The sequence below is a fragment of the Phoca vitulina genome, unplaced genomic scaffold, assembly GCF_004348235.1.
Source record: "Phoca vitulina isolate PV1807 unplaced genomic scaffold, GSC_HSeal_1.0 scaffold3, whole genome shotgun sequence".
Lineage (NCBI taxonomy): Eukaryota > Metazoa > Chordata > Mammalia > Carnivora > Phocidae > Phoca > Phoca vitulina.
The window spans coordinates 71,447,260-71,472,419 of record NW_022589706.1 but is presented as its reverse complement, the minus strand read 5'-3'; the positions used below and the strand labels follow the sequence as shown (position 1 = coordinate 71,472,419).

The window sequence follows — 25,160 nt, the reverse complement described above, 5'->3', positions numbered from 1 at the left end:
GGAAACTAATATCTTTGCATCCCTAGCATCTGGTCCATGGTAGGCCCTCAAGAAATATTCGTTGACTATGTGAGGGAATCTATGAAAAGAATTGTATGGCAGAAAATTGTCTACAGCAAACTGATTCTTCCATCGGGGAATGATGAATAGATTGAGCAGAATCCAAATGTGTAGGCTCTTGAAGGCGAGGAGTAGGAAAGAGGAAATCAGAAAAGATTTTTAACAGCAGTAGACAGAACTGCTGAAAGCATTACTTATGAAAACTCAAACTGGCAGTGACATATAAGTTGGAATGAAGTAAAAATGGACTGGAGGATCCATTGAAATTATTGTTAAAGCAGTCTAGTTATGAAGAGATAAGGGTCTAGAACCAAGCACTAAGAATGTATGGGGAAAAGGCACAAATGCCAAGTGAATGAGTCTCTGGAGTTGGCTGATGTGAAGAATCAAGAAGCATGAACCCAAAATTATTTTGTAAGTGTAATAACAGTTAAAATTTATTGAATCACTGTTATAGGTTGCATCAGGCACCTCGGTTTAATTTCTAATTCAATCCCATTTATTCTCCACAACAGTTGTATCAGATAAGAACTATTGTCATCTCTATTGTATTGAGAGGGAAATGGTTACAGAAGTTTAGAAATTTGTTCCAAGTCACACTATTAGTAAGGAGCAGCCCCACCTCAGAGCCTATGCCCCTAGCCCCGGCCATCTCTGGAATTGGGACGAATGTTCTTTAGACAGGTAGAAACATCACTAGAAGATAACAGACTGGTTTTGCGTATTTGAATTTCGAGATGATCTTGAAATATATCACTGGAAAGACTATCATTATGTCTCTAAGAGCTTGGAGCTTGATTTAATAAATGATCAGTTTTTTAAAGGGTCTGTTAATGTATCGCTTAAAATACAGTCCCATCAGTGATGTAGAAGAGGATTTCCCTCTGAGAGGACAGGATATGGTAGGAAACCAGTCAATGCCTTCTGAGGGCACAGCCAAGACGGCCAGGGAGCTGTTACCCAAGGCAAGTTGCTGCCTGCTAAGAACGCCATGACCTCCAGGGTCAAGACTGACTGACCTTCAGCCTTATAAAGCCTGCAGTTAGAGTGAATTATTTGACCCGCAGAATTCAGAGGGCCACGTAAAAGCTGTGATGTGCTTTTCTTCTTTTTATCTCTGACCAACTCATTGAGGCTCCAGAGGTTGCTCAGCCTGGAAACATCACACATGACCCCTGGGCTTTGGCTGCGATGTGGTGGGTGTCGTGTTTTATATTGTTTTTGTTTTTAATCTTTAGGTGAGTCTTCTGTCTGCTTTGTCCATTGTTGCATTTACACTTTGTGGTGGTTTACATGCTAAGCACAAAGTATGCAAAAAAGAAACGTAACCACATAAAATCATATGGTGAATTTGTGTGATACATTTGAAAAGGGGCTGGTTTTGAAGGCAGAGAAAAATTGGGACCAGGACTAAAACATTCAGAATTATAAATTATGTTTTATTTATTTATTTATTTATTTATTATTACTTCTGTTTCTCTCTTTTGCTCTCTCTCTGAATAGACTTTCTGGGTAATTCACTGTAGAAACGAAACTGAGATCACATCATTTTATTTTGTTATTACTGATGTATCAGAGTTGAGCATGATTGCCTCACCTCTTAATGTTTGAAACTTTAAATTATTTTATTTGCTTAAGAAAATGAATGGAGCTGGGTGTTATAGGCAAACAATGAATCATGGAACACTACATCAAAAACTAATGATGTAATGTACGGTGACTAACATAACATAATAAAGTAAAATTAAAAAAAAAAAAGGAAAAAAAAAAAAAAGGAAATGAAAGAAAGCCGAAACTGAGAAAGAGTCTGTAAAAGAGTTTGCAAGATCACTTTAGTTATGGACATATAATTGTGCTGTGTGTAAACAGGGTGGGCACAGGATTGTACCTTCTCCTCCCAGACAGCCGACTGACCGAAACCCTTTGTTCAAGCAAGGCCAGCAGAGCAGTGCTTGACACAGTCCACTAAGAAAACCTGACACACTCACCTAAATGCACTTATGTCCTTTTGCAAAAATCCTTTAAAAATTTTTTTTTAGTTTTTGTATTGAATACCACTTAACAAAAGCAACTCGTGAGAATTATATTATAATGACGATTTATCGGTCGTCTAGAGACATAAAAATAATGCAAACACAGTAAAGTAGAAATTAGGAAGCCTCACGTAAGCAACAAATTAAAATAAGCATGATAATATTGGTAGATCCACACTATAATTCAATGGATCTGTGTTAGGAAATCAATATCAGCACGTTAGATTATAGCTTCCTATGCATTGGAAACAATCTTGGATCTACTATTATTTATAGTGGTCTTGATAACAAAAACTTGTGTTGAAGTTTTAAATGTGCCTCTTATGCAATGTTTTTAAATCTTTCTAGTAAGAAAAGTCTTTTTGATAGCACTTTCGATCTCTCTCTCTCTTCTTTTCTTTTTGCAAGTTCATCTCTTCCCATTCACTGCTAATGTACTTACCTCCAAGCCACCAAAATTTAAAGGTCATTTTCCATTACATGACTATAGTGTAGGCAAACCTGATGTTACACTTTCTAGCTCTAGAAAATTTGCACAGACATTCAAGAACATGATCCTATTGGGATAGTAAAATTTATCTGAAGGGATTTATCAATTGTAATATACTTTTAACAAAACAGAGAATCAGAATTTCGGGGCATTCATTTCAAAGATGAAATGAGCATAGACTCAGAAAAGATATTCTTATTTTTCAGCTTTTTGGACCATTTATATTTTACTTATGTTTTTTATTTATCATACAGAATGTATCTGGTTACAGAGATTTTGACCATGAGCTCTGACCCTGAAAACTAAACACGTAAAAAATACTACAGGTAGAAATGGAAAATTTCACATGCTTTATGATTCTAAGCACAGAAATTACAATATAAATACTGCAGCAAATATGTTAAAGCAATGCACAATTAGAAGATTTTGATAGTAACACTATGCATTCATTAAATGCAAAACCATGCTAAACGTATTTACTTAGGACTTTGGAGATTTGTGCTTTTAAATGCTGTCTTTTTGGTGCTTGTGAGGTAACAGTGATACCTCATGAAATCTGTTCCTTTTTATGTACAACACACACACACACACACACACACACACTCACTCACTCACACATAGAGTCAAAGTCAATGGCAGTGGGTGGTTTATGTCAGGGCTGGTTTTGACGCCCCTCTCCCAGAACAAGATAAATGTAAGTGACGAAGAGCTCCTGGGGTTGGTTGAACTCATTTTGTATTCAACACTCTGCCTGGCCCCTTTCTCATCTCTTTCTCCCTCTCTTTGTATGTTCAAGCCTACTTGAGTTTCTTTTTTCTTTTGTAGAACTTGGTTCTTTTGATGTGTTTCAGGGCACGCCCTGTGGCAAAGAGAACTTCCCAGGAATCGGAAACATAAGCACACAGGGCTGGGGCAGCTACTTCACCAGAGCCAGGCAGATCCAGGCTCAGAAGCTGGATTTTCTGTCTCCGAAACAGCATCAGAACACATAAGAGGAGGGGCGGACATGTAATATATTCTCCAGATATTATTTTCTAGGGATGTGTGATGTAAAATTTAACAGTGAGGTAGGCATTTTGGGGCGATTTTTAACCTGGATGGAGCTGGAGGTAGGAATTTGAACCAGAGATATGTTTATATGCATTTACCTATTTGTTAGTTTCGCCAAAGTTTCCCTATGATTTATAAATTAGTTTGTTTCCATTTCACTGCTGTTAGGGCATCAACATAGCTGAGATTTTCAATGACACATGGTCCTTTCCCTTAAAAAAAATGAGGTGAGAAAGTGCAGTGCTTTAACTTTCTATTTACTTATGCATGAAGTTGAAAGCAATGCTGTTGTAAGTATTGTCAAGCTATTGTTAGAAGCCATGCTCTATATTATTAATAGAAAGTCTAGATAGAAGGAGGAGTTAATATTTTACATTCCATATCAGTATTTCCATTTTCATAAATTAAAAAAAATATTTAATAAGATGGTGTTATGTCTTATTTAAAATATCTCTGTTTACTCACATATTACACTTTATGTGGCAAATCTTTCAGGACTATGTCACTGAATTAGAACTTGGAACTGAAAATAAAAAAAAAAACACAGAAAATAAGGAAAAACAGTCCAGTTTCAGTTGACACATACACAAACTTACCACTTTAAGGTGTTCAGATAATAGTTAAATTCAATTTTTACCCAAGTCTCTAAAAGAAACCCTTTGTTTTTAAGACCAAACAAGTGAGGAAGCACAGTAACTACAAATTTAGTAATTATCTGGTTTGTTCGATTGGTTTAGAGAACCAGTCTATATTAATTAGGTGTATAGTTTACTTTTGCATAAATGAGATCACTCTTGTGTTCCTAGGCCTCCTGGAAAAGAATATGCTACTAGCTGAATAATCTAGGAAAAAAAGGAAATTTGATAAGCAAATGGTTGGTTATTTTCGATTAAATTAAATTCAGTTTAGTAAGTGTATTGAGCACTATTTATGTGTTTGTGCGAATAACATTACCTATTAACTCCTAGGAAAATATATAGTGGTATCATTGAATCCATTCAGCATTTTCCAACATATTTTATGCTCAGATAACAAGTCAACCAGCTAATTGCCCCCAATTCTTTTTAACTTTGGCTTCTATGTCCGCAGCTTAAAAGAAAGACAGAAAATGATTTCTGATATAATCCAATTATTCAAATATTGGTCAAATACATATTTTTAGCAATAACATGAGAGGATTGTTTCAACAAATTGGGAATAACCATGCGATAACTTTTATAACTACAATTTCTCTTGAGTTTCTTCCACGTGTATCTGAGTTACTATTTATGAATCTTTGTTCAAACATCTATACGTAACATGAGAAAAATTTCTTTGATATTAGGAAAGGCTGGGGATTCACCATACTCATTTAAATGTTGTCTAGAAAGTTTAAGGGGTCTGTTTCACTTACACAAAAACCATAGTCCTAATACAACTACACAGAGAAGAGTACAAAAGAAGTATTTTTATCTTTCCGATGCAGTGTAAACTAATCCCATTTCTGTCTTTAATGTTGCATAGCATTTCTAGATACTGAAAGCTTCCAAATTATTTGATCCTAAATTCGATGAGATATGCAGGTACCAATCAGGCATTGCAATGCTTTCCAGCTTTAGGCAGTGGCTGCATGCAAAGGGTCATATAATGTTCTCATCCTGTTTATAAATGTCAGTGAAAGCCACAGTTCTGAAGGAGCGATGCAAACGGGGCCTCCCAGTTTGCACGGGATCACTGCCGTGTGTCACGCTGCTCTGCACCACTTGTCATGTCATATATTTTACTGGTGCTGTAAATCTCGTCTTGCTATGCTTACAGTTGTTCTCTACCTCTTCCTTCTTTTCTGCAGAGGTGTTATCTTTGACCCACAAAATGACATCAAAATGGGGCATGCCAACTATCAGACGAACACATTCTCTTCATAGTAATCCAAACCCCGGGAATACACGTGCTTTTATTTTTTTAAATATGCAAAATTTAAGAGAAATTTAGTCTTTTAAAGTAGATTGACGAGTTCTAGACCTAGCAATGCTTCCATTTATTGGACTAATCACTAAAATAAGGTTCAGAGTCTCGCTGAAAAGTATTACAGCCATGTTTAGAGAAACCTCTTGGGAGAACGGATACCTATGAATTTTCTCAAATATTTTTCTTCTTAAACAAAAGCAAAACGTAGCAATTGGGTTAGAAATTAGCTGACTGAATTCAGAGTTTCAATTAAACTTTTTATTACGTAAAGAGTAAAAGGGTGTATACTTGAAATATCACATCTACCCAAATAATCCTAATTGGTTGCTTTTATTGATCAAATTTACCAGCTAGTCACATAGCCTCTATTTCAGTACCGGAATTGTGAAATGATCCAGTTATTCAAAATTTTAGTTATTAGCTGGCTTCCAAAAATTTTATTTATTTTAAAAATAGATAGTTGCTGGGCTTAATTTAATATTTTTTGTCCTTTTGCTTCTAGTTCTTCTCTCTCCCCTCTCCCCTCTATGTCTGCGTGGATATGACCTAAATATTTTTGTAAAAGGACAATGGGCTGGTATTTTGTACAGTTTCCCCTTGAGCTCACTACCTATTTTGAGGGACTTTAGGGATCACCTGTTCCAAATTTCTCATTTCACAAAGGAGGCAGACTTGGAGAGTTTACATGACTTTTATTCCTCAGATCTGGCAGCGTAGTAGTTCCTCAGTAGAGATGGCTTGACTGGAAAAATCGATGCGGAGTTACATAAATACAGCACCACAGTACTGAAGACATTGCATCGCAGTGACTCATTTACAATGATAAACTTTCATAAACACTATCTCATAGCCACAACAGCACCACGAGGTGAGAATCATTAATGGTAGGGACCATTTAATGGGTGAGATAACAAGTTCAGGATCATTCCATGGTTTTCCCAAGATCAGACAGCTAAAGCATCGCAAAAGCTTAGGTTTGAACTCCTGTTTTCTGATTCCTGAGCTTTGGTGAGTAACCACCGTGCATACTGCCTATAACCGCTTTTCTCTCTCTTGCCTTTCTCCATTCTCAGACAAAAGGCAGGAACTGGTGTTATTTATCTTTGTAAGCCCAGAACACTCGGATAATGAAGAACACTCAATAAAAGACTGAAAACAAAGAAACCCGGGACTCGCTAACTGGTCCAGCTCTGTTTCTTCTACACCACCACTCCATTCAGCGGGCAGAAGGTGGCATTTGAGAAGGTAGAGGGAGACTTAATGTCACAGGTACAGAAATGCTTCGGAGCATTTAAACTAGCAAAATTTATTCTGTGTTGTCCATAACATATGTATGAGCAACTCTGGCTACCTGAACGATTCAGCTTACTGAGGACAGAATTTGTTAACAGTTCCCCGATGCGCCCGATACCTAAGTCCTTGACGTTATGTGCACAATGCATAGTCTATAAACTCACACTGGATTTAAACTTGACTTGGGGAATTCACTCATGGTCATTATTGAGGTTCTCCTTCACCTCCCCCAGATGTGCTTGGCCTCAAATCAAGTTTGGGCCAAGGTCCCGGGTCTTCAAACACCAGCCACCATATCGAGGGGGTTTCTCTAGTCATGGGTCCACAGTGTTTTTCTGATGAGATGCTCACGTCCCAGGTTGAGGGGAGAGTCCCTTTCAAGTCCAAAGGCTTTGCTGTTTCTCTTTGTGTTTGGGAAGTAAAGTAAGATTATTTGGAGAGACTGGAGTCCTGCACTACAAACCTCCTCTCCGGGTCCCCTTTCACTGACAGCTCCCTCGCCCCCAACACTTCCCCCTCCCCTCCTTTTTTTTTTTATTCTGGGGGACATGTTGGCCCTTCTTACTTGATGCTTCCAGAGTAACTCTCTGGCATTTCTGAATCTCCAGATCTTCTCAGATCATCTCTGATAACTTTAAGTTTGTACCAAAGGCAGGAAAAGCACCTGCCAGCACTTCTTTCCACTTTGCAAAATCCCCCAGGCAAAGAAACACAAAGGGCCTGGCTCTATGCTTAGAGGAGGAAGGAGGGAAAACTGTAGAAAGTGGAACATAAATTCGTGTTTCAAAAATATCCTAGCACAGATGCTTTTTGAACTAATGCATGAGTGGTTTTGACACTGTCACTATGATGCAATTGTAATTGTTAGTTTGTAGGGGATTTTCTTTTTGTCTTTCCAAGGGCAAAGTGCCTTGGCATCTCCCCACCAATTGCTATTGAGACATTTCTCTGCGGGGCCCCTAAGAAAGGCAGCTCACAGCTCAAACGCACCACAAACTCTCTTTCCTGGAGGAACGAAATTAGAGCTTCTAGACAAAGAAGTTTTATTTTTAAATATGCATTAGAAGTAGGAATTGCTTTGTTATCGAAATCTCAAAAAGCAGGTACTTTGACATATCAGTGGAATTATAACAATATTATAATAAAACATTGAATTTGAAATTTGAAGAGTGACACAATACCCTTTTGGCAGTCATTCCCACAAAGGCCCATTCTTTGCCCTGTAAGTCTCAGATCAAATATTACTGCCCCAGGGAGGCCTTTTCTGCCCACTCTATCTATCTCCTACTTTATTTCCTTCACAACCGTTTCACTATCTGTAATTAGCTTTTGTGCAAAGCAGAATTCTAAGATGGCCCTCAAAGTTCCCACATGCTGCTAGATGAGTTCTGTATAATCCTCTCCCCTCGAGTGTAGGCAGGACCTGTGAGCATGATGGAATATCACTCCTGTGATTAGGTTACTAATCAGTTAACTTTGAGTTAATCACAAGGCAGATGATCTGGTTGAGCCTGACCTCATCAGGCAAGCCCCTAAAAGGGACGGGTGGGGGGGTGGGGGCGGTGGCGTTCCAGAAGTCAGAGAGATTTGAAGCACAGGAGGGCTTATGAAAATGGCCATGTGGAAAGGAGCTGTGAGCAGCCTTTGGGAGCTGTGAGGGGTCCCTGACCAAACAAACCTCAGGGGAAGAGTAGAGGGGATACAGACCTATGTCTGCAAGGAATGGAGTTCTTTCAACACCAAACGGACTTGGAAGAGAATTCCTGGTGCCAGAAAAGGATGCAGCTCAGCCAACAGCTTTATTCCAGCCTTGTGGGACCCCGAGCAGAGAATGAACTTGGGTCCCTCCACACGTTCCCTCAACTCTTTCACCTGCCCCCTGGGTACATTATTGCCTCAAACTAAGCTCATAAAGGCAAAGCAATCTACACACAGTTTTCCCATGAACCACTTGCCATTAACATACTCGCTTTTAAGACTCAACTGACTGCGTCATACACATATTCCCATGTAGTCGTATTATTTTTAGATCTCAAGGCTAATAATGTTTATAGAAATCAAGAAGCCTTACTTACCTACCTGGTTATAAGAATGATAATAAAAACAAAAATAGGATGTTAGAGAAATACCATAGTTTGAATTAAAAAATTATATCAAGCACTAAACGTAAATTTGAAATGTTATATTATTATGGATTTGTTGATACTTATTTAAATAAGTAGCAAGTTTAAGTTTAAATTGTAGGAACATGTCTTTTAGCAAAATGTACACTAGCCCCTTTTAGTTTCATTTTCTCCTGCCTTTTGTCATTTTCCACATAATTAAAACCTGTCATTAAAGTGGAAATTAAGTGAATTGCCTCCTATTGATAAGTATCACTACCATAAAATAAGGTAAGAGTGTCTTATGAAAAGAAAAAAGTTATTTTCAGGAGACTGTTCAAAATAACTAGGATTAAATATATCATAACTATTTGTGATTCTGTTCATTGTTTTCTTACATGTTTCTATCTCTACGGTAAAAATACCTTCTATGGAAAACGTTACTGATATTTTCAACTCAAAACGGAACTTGGGTTATCAGTTCCAATCTACTGGTCCATCAGTATTTGTTTTCTAAAGTAAATAAGAAAGTAATAATAATTAAGAACTGTAGAGTTGTGCTTAAAGATGACGAACGGGGGAATGTGACAACTATGAGTTCTTCTCATCTTCCTCTACTGAGTCTTCCATTCGTGACAAATATCCTAGTTGAACAACAGATGCCAGGAATCATGAGGAAAGGGGGGGATGGGGTGAAAAAGAAAAGAAGCTGGCCAGGCAAAATTTAAGTCCTGAGGGCATGTGGCCATGTTACTTAATTTGAGAGGCATTATGCAAAACAAAACAAAAATTATCTGCGAGTTGGCAAAGCCTGCTTGAAAGTGCAAAGCGAGGAAGAAACCAAGTTAGTGTGCAGCCGATTTAAGACATGCTCGCTGAGGGGCTTTGAAGAAAGCAAGCTGCACGACCCCCATCCCCAAGCATAAATAAACTCCAAACAGACTCATTTGCCATGAAGGATGAAATGTGGAGGTGCCGTGGCGCCTGGGTCTCTGCCTCTCCATGGCTCCTTTCCCCAAGTCGTTCTGGTGGGTTTTTGTGTCCCAAAGTTGTCCCTATGCAAACAACAGGTTGAATATTGTAGGTGTGGGTTATTAAAGTGTCCCTGGGACAATGGCAGTCTGTGTCCCATTTGTAACGCTTGGATTAATCTTTGGAAAGTGCACACAAAATGTGACATGATGTTGGCTTCCAACATTATTCAGTCTGCATAGCAGCAAATCCTGCCCTGTCTCCCTGGAAATAAAACTCCACAGACGTATCACTGCCATCTCAAAAGGAACCTATCATTTATGCTCAGAAGTAGAGACACCCTGATAGAATTTCTATTAGGGGTTTGATTTTATAGTTTGGAGAAGCATTTATGATGGAAACAAATTTCATTCTATCAACTTATTCACAGTCTCCAGGAAGAAAATCTGCAATCAGGTAAATCATATATATGCATACACACACACACACACACACACACAGGCTATAGATGGGAAAAATAAGAAAGTCTTTCTCTTTCAAAGAGAATTCCACATTAGATTAGATTGATAACCCACAACTGGTCCCTGACAACAGGCAGGATTCTCGACATCATCCCTCTTGTCACCTCATTTTCCCCCTTTGATTTTAAAAGCTCTAGAGGAGAGCGCCAAGATGTGAAAACTGGCTGAGGGAGACACGCTGAGAAGACAGGGTGCTCCTCTCATTTCCTTTCCTTTTTCCTCCATTCCAGGAGCTTCTGAAGCTTTGAGATTCAGCCTCACCTCATCATTCATCAGAAAATTCTTCTCAACTTAGTTGTCTTGTGCACAAAAAGACGAAGTGGCATTGTGGAATTCAGAAAGATGCTTTCTCAAATTATTTGGTTTTAAGTGCATCTCAATATTACAACTTTAGAAGACAGTTGGAACTAGGACTATTGAAATAGAGGGGAAAAAAGGCATGTTAAATTATAGACAACCATTAACGATAGGGGGAATTCCCATAGAACCAAGTTGGAAACCAACTCCACACGTAGGAAGAATTGGAAGTTGCCTAACTGGGGATGGGGGTGTAGAGGGGAGTCAGGGCATCGTTCCAGAATGAGGGCTTTTAAAGCATGTTATAGATCAATGTCTTTATCTTCGTTATTAGAATCCAATTATTTCCAGTGTAATCTTTTTTGTCTCATAGAGAAATAAGCCATTATCAAAGCAGGTTAGGAATGGCTTCTTTCAAATTCTATGGTACAGATCCGTTCTACAGTAATTTTGTATGTGGGCCCATTAAAAGACCAAAGTAAGCAGAATGCTCAGTCTTTGGTCCAGAACGGTCACCCATTTTCCTCTTTTATTGCCGTTCGGGAAGTGAATTTCATAAATTTTAAGCTATAAACGTGTTTAAAATACCGTTTTAATCTGTTTGGCATATTGGACTTGGATCTAGGGTTTTGTTTGGAAAAGAACATAGTTTCCATTGAAAAAGTAATTGCAGAGGACGGCATCTCCATTGCATGGACCCTGCTCCGCAAGTTACCTAGAAGAGGTGGGAAAGTCCTTGAACTCTGAAGTTCCATGCTTCCAAGGGCCTCCCTGGAGTGGTAGCTGTAGCCGTGGGCAGAGGAACAGGTGTCCCTCCAGCTGGGGCATCGTGACTATCACGAGTCCTTCTCTTGGCCCTTGCTCATTCAGCAAGATAATGCGAGTGATGCTGAGACTGCACCTTGGTCACAGGGGCCCTTGGTATATAGACTTTAAAAGGGCATGTTGCCCTTTCCTGATGTGTCTTTCTTCTTGGGCTTTATTTTTCACCTGTGATATGTCTCCTTGGACATATTCTGATAGTTGCATTGATTTCAATGTTGTTCTGACATTCGCTTTATTCAGAATTCGAAGAAGGGTAGAAGGAGGTATGGTAGGGTTACCCAGAGTGCTTTTTGTTCAGGGTGGGCCAAAGATAAAAGGAGAAGAACATTGATAGCAATGTGGATGGGGAAGAAAACGGCCCAATTCATAATTTTGCATCAGCCAACTTTGTTTTCAGTTTTCATCTGTGGGGCATAAATCAGATGAAACCCAGACTCACAAGAAGGTGGTTTAATGAGATCCACAGAGGAAGAGAGAGTCAGGATAATTAGAGGCATCACCAGATTAACCTCATAATATCACTTTCAAGAGAAACAAGCATTTTCACCAATTGTTGAGAGAGTTTGAGAGAGGACTGGGATTAAAACTGAGTTTATTTTTGGGACACCTGGGTGGCTCAGTCGGTTAAGCGTCTGCCCTTGGCTCAGGTCATGATCTCAGGGTCCTGCTCAGCGAGGAGTCTGCTTTCTCTGCCACTCCCCCTGGCTGTGCTCTCTCTCTCTCAAACAAAATAAATCAAATCTTAAAAAACAAACAAACAAACAGACTGTGTTTACTTTTACTGAAAAAAGCCTTAACAATTTTTTTTTCCTGAAGATTTGGGTAGTGGGTTGGGGTTAGGAAGTGTCATAGGACTTTATATATAAATTATGGATATCTGAAAACAAGGTAGACAGAATATAATCATTTGTTATTTTTATTTCCTTGGACTAAGAAAAAACAATAACACAAAAATGCCACAACCTCTCAATCTTTTAGAGAGTATAAGTTACCTGTACGTATAGGTTTTAGATACATCCTTGTAAAGAGAGTAAACATTAAAATAACCATAAGGACTTAAATGGTGGGCTTACTTACCACTAAAAAGAAGAATAAAGCACGTTTAATATTTCTTTTTTTAAGAGGGCTTGACTCTTCACAAAATGCTATTGCTTATAGAAGCCCAGGGAATTGAAGCTAAAATCTCGGCAAGTGATACCACAGCGCCACCATCTGGCTTTGTAAAAGAGAGCAGGGAGTCACAACGTAAGAGAGGAAGACGAAAGGTAAAGTTGTCTCTTCCCTAAAGAGAGATTGGAAAAAGGAAAACAAGGAACTCTCTCAGCCCTTGTATTTCTCTTAACCCTGTAGCGTTGCATTTGTCACTATTTCAGCTAACATAAAATGTCTATGGTATCAGAAACTGCCCCGGATCTCTTTTTCTGTCTCTATTTTAATTTGAAGAATGAACCCATTTTTAGTGGATAAAATCTTCAAAAAAGGAAATCTCTTTAATGTTAGCAGTCTTTCTTTTCCTTTTTTTTTTAATTTGGACAGAAAATAAAGTCTTTTTTTAATATTAAAAATTGTAATTTTCATGTTCGTCTGTAGAGCTTCCATAAACAGGCTTACCTCACTGATTTTCACCTTGCCTTTGGGTATGATTGTTTCATAATGTTGCGGAAACTTCTTTGCATTTTTGGTTTTTATTTATTTATTGCTTCTTTGCATTCTTAAAGCTCAGAGATATTTAGGATGAAACATATTCTAATACATAATCAGAAGTACGATTTTGACCCTGAAGAGATGGTGAAATAATTTTATTGCATATTTAACAGTTTACTTTCTTTGGAATAAAGTTTATACTTCTACAATTTGAATGCTTTAATTTTTTTTTTTTACTTTATATTGCAAAGTTTCACAAGATTGTACAAAATTGCTAAGTAATAGAGTGGCGAATGCATATATTTTCACTTGTACATCTCTTTCAATGAAGACCTTACAGAATTGGCTTGAAAGATAAAATGTTAGCTTTTACCGTATTTTGCCCTCTTGCAGCATCTATATTTGATTAATTCCTACATTTTATTAAGCAGTAGTGTGCAGAATGATAACATTATAACACTGTTTTGAGCCTACTGTGAACAAGGAACTGTTCTAAGTGCTCTGCACTTCATGTTAAGGCATGAAATCTTTTCAGCAAAACTAAGGAGTGTCCTATTTTTATTTCTATTTCATGGATGAGGAAAATGAAACACAGAGACATTGAGTAACTTGCCTAGGGTAGCAGAGCTGACAAATGATGGATATGAAAGCTGTTCTTGATGATGACACTAAATCTATTTTCTCAGTATAAAGTACTCTAAAAATATTTAAAATGTCATGCTCTCTCATATTACTGTATTTTCTTTTTGTGCAAGAACCTAGTGTAAAAATACCGCATTTAAATCATTTTATGAAAAATATTTCAATTGTGTTAATGGTTAATGAATGAAACATTTTTTGAAAGCTAACCTAAAAAGCAACCATTATGTATATCTCCCCCACCCTAAGAAATCATATACCATGTGCTCAAAATAAGTGACTTGTAAATGAACTTCTAGAAATGAATTTTTGTAAATTGAGGACTTTTTATTTTACCTTATTTTCTATTTTAGGTTCTAAATAATGACTTTAGATAATTATATTGAATTATTCATGCTCATTTTATTGTAGTGTGTTCTAAAAAGTAATTAAGAGAAACTGTTGGGGCGCCTGGGTGGCTCAGTCTGTTAAGCATCTGCCTTTGGCTCAGATCATGATCCAGGGTCCTGGGATCGAGCCCTGCGTCGGGCTCCCTGCTCAGCAGGAAGCCTGCTTCTCCCTCTCCCACTCCCCCTGCTTGTGTTCCCTCTCTCGCTGTCTCTGTGTCAAAGAAATAAATAAAATCTTAAAAAAAAAAAGAGAAATTGTTGCTAATATTTTAGCTATATATAGAGAAACCCTTCAGTTTTTTTCTAATTTGTTAAAATGTTCAGAATTTTCTAAAGTTCTCTAGAGGTTCAGATACTTCTGAAACTCATACTCTTATCAATTTTAGAGACTCTGTGGATATTTGAGTCTTATGTAACAATTGGCCTCCCAAACAACTCTTAAACTGATCTAATTGGAATTTTTTTTCAAATATAGTACAACATGTCCCATGTTATTCTAATGGAGATAGAAGAAAGTGGGGCCATGTAGGATATTTTACTATAATTTCAGTCACTGTTTTAGAAAGAAAAAATGTGACATAAAAAATATCGTAAAATGTACTGTTTTGATGCTGAATTGGAAAATTGATTTTGACAATGTTGGAGGTCACTGGCTAAGTTCCTAAGTTCCTAAAAATCATTTCTATGGTTATTTATTGAAAATTTGAATTATAAAAAAACTTTTGTTCATCTATCTAGCATTTGTATTTGTTGACTTGGACTTTTGCCAGCATACTAGTTATCCATGGTTAAGCTCTTACTTTGGGATAGGTTGAATATGAAGAAGAGGAAGATTGTGAGGGGAAGAAAAGTTATTTCTCTATTCTCCGAAGATGCAGATACAGAATAATAAAAAAGACGATTTGTTCTCCATCATGTGGGCAAGGAATGGTGCAAATCAGACTCGAGGGGTACGCCTGTTCCTACCTAGAGCCACCACACGAGGGCGTTGGCGCTGATCCCTTTTCAACAGGAGAACGATGAGAAAACAAGCTTTAGATTTCCCTTATGTATATGGTGCACTTTATATAAAGATAGTGAAATTGACTTAAACGAGGAAGTAAATATTTTCCTATATGAATATTTTTCGACAGAATTAAGTTGTGATATACATATTTTTAATATCCAATAAGAAGCCACTAGATTAATTATCCTTGAATGTACCTAGATTGTAAAATTTTGCTGCTCAGAACGTCCACTGGCCATTGAATAGCTTTCCATCTTCTTATGAGGCTTTTCTCTTCTTATCCTGAGACTTCAATTCTGAATGTTCTGGCTAAACCTAGCTTCTACCTTTCCAGTGTGTTGTTGAATATATCTACCTGGATATTTTACCTTCATTTCAAATATGTTATTGAGAGAGGGAGAGAGAGAGAGAGCTACCACAGGAGCAGGAGAGGAGGGGCAGAGGGAGAGGGAGAGAAAGAATCTTAAGCAGGCTCCATGATCCTGAGATCATGACCTGAGCCATAATCAAGAGTTGGAGGCTTAACTGACCGAGCCACCCAGGAGCCCCTCAAATGTGATATTTTTAAATTTTTAAATTTAAAAAATTTTAAAAACCAAATATCATCTTCCACTCCACCTAAAAACTAATTTCCCTGAGTTTGCTGTTTCTTCGAATATCCAACCTCAAATCTCTGTCATGATGTTTGAGTGTTCCTTCTCTTTCTGCAGCTAAGCCAGCATTAGTAAATATGTGGGTATATTTCTCATTTTAACTTGACCTCACCATAACGAACCTTGTTAATCTCATGATATTCAATCATTCCACAAGTAATAACTCAATAACTTACCACCTTTTGAATCCTCCACTTGCTGCTGTACTCTCAACATTGACCTCACTCCCTGTACCTTCCTGTTGCATTTAACTGTGCTCAAGACTCCCCTGGCTTGGAAACAGACACCCTTCCTGGATTCCGTTCTGTCCTTTTTTTTCCCCTCTCTTTCATCACCACGTTCCTTGGAAGAGCAGCGTATAAGCCCTTCCACTTATTCTTCCACCAGCTACAGTTTGGCTTCCTTGTCTGCCATTTTTCCTCCACACTGTTCTTGACGAGACCTGGAAGACCTTCCTGCTGCTAGTTGTAATGGGTGCTGTTCCTTCCGGGAGTGCGGTTGACGACACTGACCTCTCTCTATCGAGATACTCTTCCCTTGACTTCTGAGACTACTCACTCCTCAAGTTTTCTTCCTCATTCTGTTTTAGCCAGAATACTCTTCTGTCCTGTGATCAAGTGTTGATCTTTCTCAGGGTTCTGTGTCTAGATCTCATTTCTGCTAAATAGACCTCTTATTCCTTGGATGATTTTATTACCTCTCATGGTTTCATTTACACTAAAAACTTCAGAAAAGGCCCCAAACCCAGACCCAGACCCCATTCCCACCAAAGCTGCCCCTAGAATCTTCCCACCCCCTACTTCCTCTGTGGCTACTTCAGGTAACTAGGACTTGATGCCACACAAGCTTCCTAACTCGTCTACCTTTCTCAGATCTTGTCCTGTTCCCAAAGCTTTCTCCTAGGGCAGCTTGAATGATTCTTTAAAATAAGAATATGGGCAGGTCACTACTTCACTCTATACTCTTCAGTGACTACCTAGTGATGCCTGGAACTTTATTCCTAAAAAATACAAACTCTTTAATGTGGTTTATGGAGGATTTTGAGGACTGCTTTTCACCTCTTCATTTTATTCTCTTGATATTCTCTGTTCCCTCTAAGTTCCGACTTGGTGTGACTTTTTTCAGTTCCTGGAACAAATCTTGCCTTCTGGCTTCAGGTCTTTGCATACGCTGCTCATCCCTCTTTCTTTTGCCTGGCTGACTCTCAATTATACCTCAGGTCTAACTTGGAATCCCGGCTAGGGAGCTTTTCCTTTCCCTGCACTAGGTTGCAAATCACTTTACATTTACATTACTATAGCACTTATCACAATTTATTGTCATTGCCTGTTAAATTGTCTGCCTTCCCCAGTAGACTGTAAACACTATCATATTACTAATATTCACAGCTGTTCAAAGATGGAATAGACTATAAAAGACACTACACTCAAACGTTAGGTAGGTGGTTGGATTTGATTTTTATAGTTTTGTCATCTTATGTTCTTACTGCTCTTCATGGGCCATATGTTGCCACCAAATTATTTGATTTTTCTCAAATATGCTTTGTGCTTTCCTCCTCTGTGAGTTAGACCATATCTTGCCCTTGGCCTAAAAATGTTTTTTCCCTTATGCTGTATCTTTGGAAATTATACTCCTTGTTAAATCTAGTTCCTACGCCATCTTCTCCACAAAGACATTTTATCACCCTGGTGAAGAAAGGTCTTGCTTTTCTCTGAATTCTCAAAACACTATAGACTTTTTAAAGTACTTATTATGTATCATTTATAATCACTGTATTTTGGGGCGCCTGGGTGGCTCAGTCAGTAAGCGTCTGCCTTTGGCTCAGGTCATGATCCCAGGGTCCTGGGATCGAGCCCCGCATTGGGCTCCAGGCTCAGTGGGGAGCCTGCTTCTCCCTCTGCCTCTGCGGATTGCTCCCTTTCTTGTGCTCGCTCTCTCTGTCAAATAAATAACTAAAAATCTTAAAAAAAATAAAATCAAATCACCGTATTTCCATAAAAGGATACCTGGAAGAGTACCATCTCTCCCTTCAATTCCTATACTATGTTGTAGCACTTGTTTGCTTTGCCTTACGTTGTAGTTATGCGTATGCAGGACATCTCCTCCGTAATAGCTTTGAGATCTTGCATGTTCATGTTTCTATGTTCTGCATGCCTAGCATCTTGGCATGTGTGGAGATATATGTGTATATACCTGTATGATGGACTCTCAAAATGTAATTGTTGAATGCATCAACCAACTGGCTCTCACCTTATCTTCTATCTGTCTCCATAGGACCTTCTCTTTCAAGCTGAATAGCCTTATTCCTGGCCCCAAACTTGTCCATTATATTTTCCCATTTCCTCTTTGCACATAGCTGTTATAGTGCACATTCATATTTCTCATTGTCAAAATCCTACCTCCTTGGCTTAAATATTGCTTTCTGTGAAGGCTGCCTTAGTACTTCCTGCCAGAAGGGATTCTTGGCTAAGGTGCTTCGTCATTGGTTAGCGGACCATAGAAATACCATGGGAAAAAAATGAAATCATGCAGTGACCTGGGAAGTGACTTGAGAAGTAATGTAGCAAGATCACCTAGTAAGATGTTCGGAGGGATGTGTGCTGGAAGAGAGTGAAGCTTGTCATGTTTTCCCACAGAAGCTGACATGTGTTTAAACTTGTCTGGTAGCAGTGAGGTTGGACAAAAGGGGGTCAGGTAGGAGAGAGATATGTGAGGTGACTCAACAGGGCTTTGTTCTTCCAACGGATCCATTAGAGGGATGCTAAGAAAGCGGGGAAGAAGACCGAAAGATCGCTGACATCACTGGCAGAGATGAAGACCACAGCAGGACCAGCAGGTTTGCTGGTCTTCAAGCAGTGTCTGCAGCAGATGCTAATCCGGTGGAGTATCAGAATCTGTTTATGTTTTCTAAGCGACTATGATGCATGCATCATTTATATTCATCTTTTTGAATATTTTATTCACCACTTGTAGTTTTTGTATCAAAAATATAGTCAGCTGGTGAGGACCAGCTGATCTTTATGGATCCCCATAGTGTTCAAAGCCTCTTGCAGCAATGAAGGGCTATAAAAGGGCCTTTTACCTTCCATCTCTCTTTGATGTCAGGAGCAGCCTGTTGGGATGGAAAGAACATGAGTTTCTGAGGGAGAGACATGTGGGTTTGAATTCCGTTTTGGTCACATACTATTTGGATGACCTTGGCCAAATGACTTAACTTTCTAGAGACAGGTTTTTTTGTTTTTAAACTGTTCGATTAGTATCAGTAATAGCAAATTTACAGAGAGGTTATGAGAATCAAGTGAACCATGTAGGTAGTACCAAGCACTGTGCCTGGCATATGGTCAACATGCCCTCCCTCCCCATGGTTGTTACATTTAGAAGAACATAGATATTGGCTTGTAAAGGACAAGAATTAAAGCAGAAATTGGCAACTTACATCTTCAGATGAGACTGGATTAAAGTCCCTGCACTTGAAATAATTCTAGCTGAGGGTATATGCCATATATTTTATGAAGTGCAATTCAGAAATGTGTGACTCTGCAAACTACCTTGAAATTTTTATCTTGTGTAGATATTCAGTACAACATGTGTACACAATTTGGGTGCTATATCTTTTATAGGAAAAGAAAGATTAGTTCTGTGTATGTGTGTGGCTTATATTTTAAAAGTGAGATTCTGGGGCAAGAGTAAATTGCAAGTGATTGTATTCTCACACAATTTGAAAAGCAGGTTTTATCAAAGTTATTCTCAATTCATAAAGGCGCATGCTACTTATTTCTTGTTTTGTATTTGATATATGACATTTTTCCCTTAGAATTGGGAAATCATCTTTGACCTTTTAAAAGTGAACCATTATCATCACCTCAGTGTTGAGAGACAGTTAAAGCTGACAGACAACATCCAGAACAAAATCCAAGTAGCCTTTTTGATGGCCTGCTTGGTGAGATCTAACTTCTTAAACTCTCAGAGGATAAGATTGGTGATGATGAGTATTTCAGACCTACCTTTTGATTCTCATATAATACTCTTAACTGTGTTAGTGGATGCCTTCTGAACTCTCGAGCGGACATAGACTCAGAACTAAAAGCACACAGCAATTACAAGAACCAAACACATTAGTTCCACAGGTTTTTGGTTTGACTTATAGCCCCAAGTATACTGGCTTTCACATAGCAGGTGTTTGTAACAATTGGGCTAATTTTAATTTGTTCCTTTTATAAGACAAGTCTGTGTTGAAAACATTTTTTTTTTTTTTTCGGCTTTCTATTCAGTATGTCTGCTCTGTGGTCATTTTAGTAAAGCCTACTGCAAGGGGACTCTGCTCTAGCTCATTCTCTCCTTTAAGGACATTGGAGATATTGGGTGTATTTCAAGCCCAGTTATGCGATCTGAATCACTATCACCATATCACAGGACAGTTTGGTCAATTCTGAGTATTCACTATGTGGGAAACAGGATAAACCTCACGTGAGAAAAAGGGATGAGGCTTGCTCTGCAGCATTTCAAAGAACCAGTAGGGGGCAACTTTCAACACAATACGAAGACCAGCTGTAAGGAAGAATAATCAAACGGACAATTAAAATTGTTGAATGTGCTAGTGGACTGCCTCAGAACACGCTGGAGTTGAGGTTGTGGTCATCTGTCAGGACGTGCTATTCGGAGGTGAGGGAAATCAGAACTATAAGTGAGATACATGAAGAGATCAAAACAGAGCTGGTCTGACTGAGGCCCAGTGAGCCTCACCTCCGCTGAGCAGCACCCCCATAAACCCCGAGGAAAACCCTCTGGAATCTGGGGAGCACAGTTTAAAAATCATGGACTCTGGATAACCCCTCCCCCCCATTCATTCCGAATCCCTCATGTAGACTCCTAATGATGGAAAATAAACAATTCTCAATTCTATGATTTCTTCTCCTTAACCCCCAATTTAAGAAAAAAAAAAAAAAAGAATAAAACAACATATTCTTCTGACTTTAGCACGTTTTGGTAAGATTATTTCTACTTTTCTACCATCTGAATTTGAAAAATCAGTCATATTTGGTTTCTTTTTCTCTTTTACAGTCTGCATTCAGTTAATCTTCAGGTTCTCTCTACTGTCCCTTCAAAACGCATCTACCATCTGTATCTTTTTTTCCTTTTTGGGCTATCGCAGAAGTTCAGATCATGCCTGAATTATTGCACAAGGCTTTCAATTGGCCTCTTTTCCACTGCATTCTATGAGTTACTACCAGCTGGATCTTTTTAAACCACCCCTTTAAGAGCATGTTTCTCCTTTGGTAAAAATCTTCAGTGGCTCCCTCTTGCCCACGCTGGCAGTCTCCATACATCTCATGCTTGTGAGCCTCTGTGAACAGTAGCCAGGTTTCAGTCTCTCTCTGATGGTTCGAGGGCTGAAATTCAAATGGAGGCATGGCCAGCGACTAGCACTCCACGCCACTCTCCCATAACACTCAAAATGGTGGCAAATATTTAGGCCCAAGGGAGGGTGGGAAAGTGGCAGCACTTCGGATCCCAAGTTTGATTTACATCTGGCTTTATAATCAATCTGCTGGATCTAGTAACAGGCATTCCACTTTGTTCAAACCACTCTGATGGTTTCTGGGCTCTTATAGCATCCTATAAAGCCTTATAAGTTGGGCCTCGTGTTACCTTCCTGAGCTCTCTCTCTCACCCCTCAATGTGGTCCGGCCACATGGATCTTCTTCCTGTTCTTCAAACGTGCCCAGCACAGTCCCACCTCAGAGGCCTGGTACTAGCTGTTTTCAAAGTCTGGAATGTTCTCTCCTCAGATAGCGACAGGGCTAACTCCCTCCCTCTTTTGAAGACTTCAGTCAAATGTCAACTGATCAGTGAGGCCGCTCATGGGCACCTTATTTAAAATAGGAAATGCCTACTCTTACTCCAGGCTTCCCACTCCTTTTTGTTTTTCTCTATAGCACTTATCAGCTAATCGATTATATACCTCACTTATTTATCCCGTTTACTGTCTCCTCCAACTGATTGTAAACTCCATGAAGGCAGGGAGTCTTGTTTACTGTGTGTCCCCAGCATCTAGAATAGTGTTTTGCACATAGCAAGAGCTCAGTGAACATCTGTTGACTACATGAATGAAGGAATGAATGGATGAACAGCGTCTAGTGCAATCTCTTGAGCCCAGCCTACAGGCTTTCCACGGTCTCACCTGAGCTTTACTATCTGCTACTTCCTGACATGAAACCCATATTCCAGACATCGTGGGCTACTGATCCTCCGAACACTCTTTCCCATCTTTGTGCCTTCCTTGCACTTGGAAGCCCTTTTGCATTCCCCTGACCTTTCCGTAGTCTCTGTGATTAGGCTAAATTTCCTCTTATTCTGGGAAACCATCCCATGCTAGGCTGCCTTCTTCTTCTCTTCTCATAGAATATTTTCTCTATCAACTAACTTGGTAATGGAATACATTCTGCATCATGATATAATTTATATTCTTGCCTTCTGATGTTATTTAAACTATGACTTTGTATTTAACTTTTCAAAAGTTTCTATTTTGTTTCTCCAACTTCAGGAGCTTTCTGAAGAAAGGCCAGGTGTAAATGACTAGAAATGCTCATGGACAGAATTCCAGACCAGGGGCTCACCTCACCACCCTGAGACATGATAGGGTCAATACCTCAGCACCCTTGGACCCCTGTTGGCTCAGGAGTGTGCCTTGGCATACCAGTTAGGAAATCTCTGTCCTACGGTGCCTTGCTCATAGTAGGTGCTCGAAAACTGTTAGTCAATGGACTGATTGATCTTGTGTGATTGTTTTATTCTTTTTTTTTTTTTTAAAGATTTTATTTATTTATTTGAGACAGAGAGAATGAGAGAGAGAGCACATGAGAGGGGGGAGGGTCAGAGGGAGAAGCAGGTTCCCTGCCGAGCAGGGAGCCCGATGCGGGACTCGATCCAGGGACTCCAGGATCATGACCTGAGCCGAAGGCAGTCGCTTAACCAACTGAGCCACCCAGGCGCCCCGTGATTGTTTTATTCTTAATAATCGCTCTTCAGTGTTACTAAGGTTTATGTATATGTACTAATACTAGTTTTTTTTTTTTTAAAAGAGACACATAATCATGATTGTGGAGTAAGAATTAAAAATGTCATTTAATAATGATGAAAAAGAATTAATTAAAATATATTAATTGTTGGCGATTGAATTATTTTATAGGACTTACCATGTTAATTGGACATGCCAAAAAATGGAGGTTACACACGAGGAGTGATTTTATATACTTGTTGCTCGGTTTATGAACAGTTTTACCATGATATTTCCATGGGGAAATCTGAGTGAGTGAACAATAAATTTTAAATGCTTAGTCATGCAGAAGTGAGGCTGGAAGTCCCCATTACATGTATCTCTTGCTACACTGCTTAGTTATTTTTTATTTTTATTTTTAATATGTTCATTTGTAAGTAAGTACAGTAAGAAGTACTGTACTCATTAAAAAAGATCATATGTGAATGAGAGTTCTGCATTTGGTATCTAATGTCAATTATGTCAATTAGATATACGACATGACTATAACTCATGTAGCAACTAATGTCCAGAGCTCTCCTTAACATTGTTTATGGAAGTACTTGAACATATTAGGCATTCAATAACTCTTTCTAGAATAATAAGGTCAAATTAAATGAGCTGGATATGTGATGCCTTTATTTTCAACTTAATTTTAGTGTGTGTGTGTGTTTTTTTTAGACATATCTTATAGCTACCTTTTATAAACAGGTATTAATAGAGGCCTAGCATTAATTTGAAAGTCAACTTTAATGTAATTTTGGAGAGGAATTAAACATTACATCGTAAGTGTCAAGTAGATAGAGGTGCCCCTTGCTCTAGGAAGTGGCTGATCCTGAAAAGTCTTATATCACTTAAACTTTTGCAAATTGAATCTTATTTATTACACATTAGAGAAACTAATTCTCAAAGGCCCCCATCATGAATCTTTTGTGTAGTGAATAAACAAGTTGTTTTTTGTTTTTTAATAGTGATGTCCGATTTTTAAGAATGAAAAATAGCCACAGGTGTCTGCTACTTAATTCCTAAAAATTTTCAGTAGCACCAATTTAAAAATCAGACACAACATTTTTAAAAACCAAAGTGTGCCGCTTACTCACATTTCAAATCTTCTGGCAGGCAAAGCATTCATTAAAAGCACTGTTTCTCATCCCTGTCTAGCTCTGATGTTGTATCATTTTTTGATTTTGTGATATGTTTCTCCTTCTAAAACAGCTGTTATGAAAGCTTCATTAGTTTTTAATTAAGGAGAATTAATGTCATCCTGAAAATGGTGTGAATTTTCCATTTCATCACAGGTCGTTTGAGACTTTTGAAACATTCTGCCAGTTCTGAGGCGGGAACCAATAGGCTTCCCCAAAGGGAAACCAGGCCTCCATTCCTCCCAAAGGTCAGATAGCCAGGCCTACACATGACACAGGTAATGACGTGTCTAAATCACACAACCAGTTTTTTTCTCCCTCCACTCTGAGGAAACTCTAGGAAATGTGCAAAATTAGTCAAGAGGTGACACTTGGTCTTATCTTGTGTGTAATAACAAGTCCAGGAAAGCTTTTAGATAATGAAAATATATTACTGAAATTTGAACGATTTTTGCTTTGTTACTAAGATTACATGGGAATAAAACAAATGAGAATGATTGAAACAAAGGAAATTTGGGAAATTCAGGTGAGAAAACGAGCAACTTCTCCTTTAGTCTGTTTCTATCCCCATGGGAGGGTGAATCTTATGTGGTGTAATTGTTCTGTGCCTCTGTGGAGCTCCACGCATGGAGCAAAACCGGGAGGTTTCTACTCTTCTGGAAGTTGTGTGGGTTGGAGGCTGTTGTCCTGATTTGGCAACCTGTAAAACCCTGCTATCTATTCCTCAGGCTCATAGGTCCCACTGTATCCTGTGTCTTAGATGACAGGAAAGGTGGCTCGGGATCTTAGTTGCAGTATAAATAAAAGTTGATGAAAGTTGAAAAGTAGCCTGAAAAGGATTCACTGTGTAATCCCTGTGAAGCAAATTTAAACACCGAGGAGCTCTATCACAAGTGATTAGACCTGCAGGGACAGAAAATGAGTTACTGTGGTCTGTATCATCCTGACATGGACATCTGAAGGTAGGAGTCAGTCTCTGATTGGTACGCAGGTATTGATAAGGAGGAGGGGTTAGTTAATAGTTTGCCTGAGCTTATGGGAATTTTCACATTTCTGAAAAG

The 25,160-nt window shown here is 38.7% G+C and overlaps 1 protein-coding gene across 2 annotated transcripts in view; it reads right to left on the bottom strand.

The window, feature by feature from the left end:
* GRID2 (glutamate ionotropic receptor delta type subunit 2) overlaps nt 1–25,160 on the bottom strand; it is a 1,428,484-nt gene that overhangs the window by 6,017 nt on the left and 1,397,307 nt on the right. Inside the window, exon 16 of one of the 2 annotated variants that reach the window (XM_032400836.1) lies at nt 4,099–4,156. The exons of the other annotated variant lie outside the window; for it this stretch is intronic. Coding sequence (XP_032256727.1) covers nt 4,136–4,156 — 21 coding nt within the window. The 3' untranslated portion in view covers nt 4,099–4,135. Of the gene's footprint in view, nt 1–4,098; nt 4,157–25,160 lie in introns of those variants that run through there. 2 annotated transcript variants of the gene reach the window in all.